We start from the raw sequence: 1,047 nt of genomic DNA on the forward strand, positions 1-1,047 counted from the left end.
CACACACACACACACACACACACACACACACACACACACACACACACAAACACACTCACACACTCACACACATATATTATAGACTCACACTCATTCGCCTTTTCATCTTTCTCTCTCTATCAATCTGTCTATCCATCTATTCCCCACTCTGTCTATCTAGCTACTCACTCTGTGTCCCTTGGGTCCGGGCATTCCTGGGATTCCGGGACGACCGCTCTCTCCCTGCAATACAGGAAGGTCAAAGTTCAGAGGTGAATGATCAGAAAATTGTCATTGTTCAAGTTCCACCAGAAACCAAATTAAATAAATGAAGGAATTAACTGAAGTGTCTTTCGGGGTGTTGATGCTTATTAAGCTTTAATTGTTTGAAAAAGTATTACAAAGATTTGTTGACCATTCAAATCGTAGAAAAAGAAAAGCTCATATCATTAAAATACCGTAGTAATGTCACTGAGAATGAAGAGCAATAACAGTTCTCAACGATAACGATAAATTGGTTTATTGTAGTCATGACAACAATATTTAAAAAAAGAAACTTTTACAACCAAAGATGAACGGACAAACATGCAAACAAACAAACAAACAAACAAACAAACAAGCACAAGGTTGGTCACTTACGGAAGGTCCTGGGGGTCCTTGGGGTCCAGCCTCTCCGGGGAGTCCCTCATCACCCTGGAGGAGGAAAGAAAAGGTCAAGGGTTAAAACATCATTGGGAAAGAAAAGGTCAAGGGTTAAAACATCATTGGGAAAGAAAAGGTCAAGGGTTAAAACATCACTGGGAAAGAAAAGGTCAAGGGTTAAAACATCACTGGGGTGTTTACTTTAGTTGTAGTCGTTTAAGTAAGAGTCTTGCGGCACTTGCAACCCAAATAGTTTATGTGAGTGCCGCAGATGAGTGTTTAGTCTTAGTGTGAGTTTTATCAGGCTTGCAACGTGAATAGGTCATTATAGTTATGAAGGAGCTGAAAAGGGGGTGGTGGCGAAAAGAGGTTGTGAAAGGAAGGAGATGGGGTGAGAAAGAGCGAGAAGGAGAGAAAAGGAGAAGG

The 1,047-nt window shown here is 41.1% G+C and overlaps 1 protein-coding gene across 1 annotated transcript in view; it reads right to left on the reverse strand.

Moving 5' to 3' along the window:
* Nucleotides 1-1,047, reverse strand: part of LOC101847807 (collagen alpha-1(I) chain) — a gene marked incomplete in the record, with an annotated part of 33,546 nt that overhangs the window by 24,071 nt on the left and 8,428 nt on the right. The window contains 2 exon segments of the mRNA XM_013080055.2: nucleotides 169-222; nucleotides 619-672. Coding sequence (XP_012935509.1) covers nucleotides 169-222; nucleotides 619-672 — 108 coding nt within the window.

Source organism: Aplysia californica, unplaced genomic scaffold (genome assembly GCF_000002075.1).
Source record: "Aplysia californica isolate F4 #8 unplaced genomic scaffold, AplCal3.0 scaffold00073, whole genome shotgun sequence".
Classification (NCBI taxonomy): domain Eukaryota; kingdom Metazoa; phylum Mollusca; class Gastropoda; order Aplysiida; family Aplysiidae; genus Aplysia; species Aplysia californica.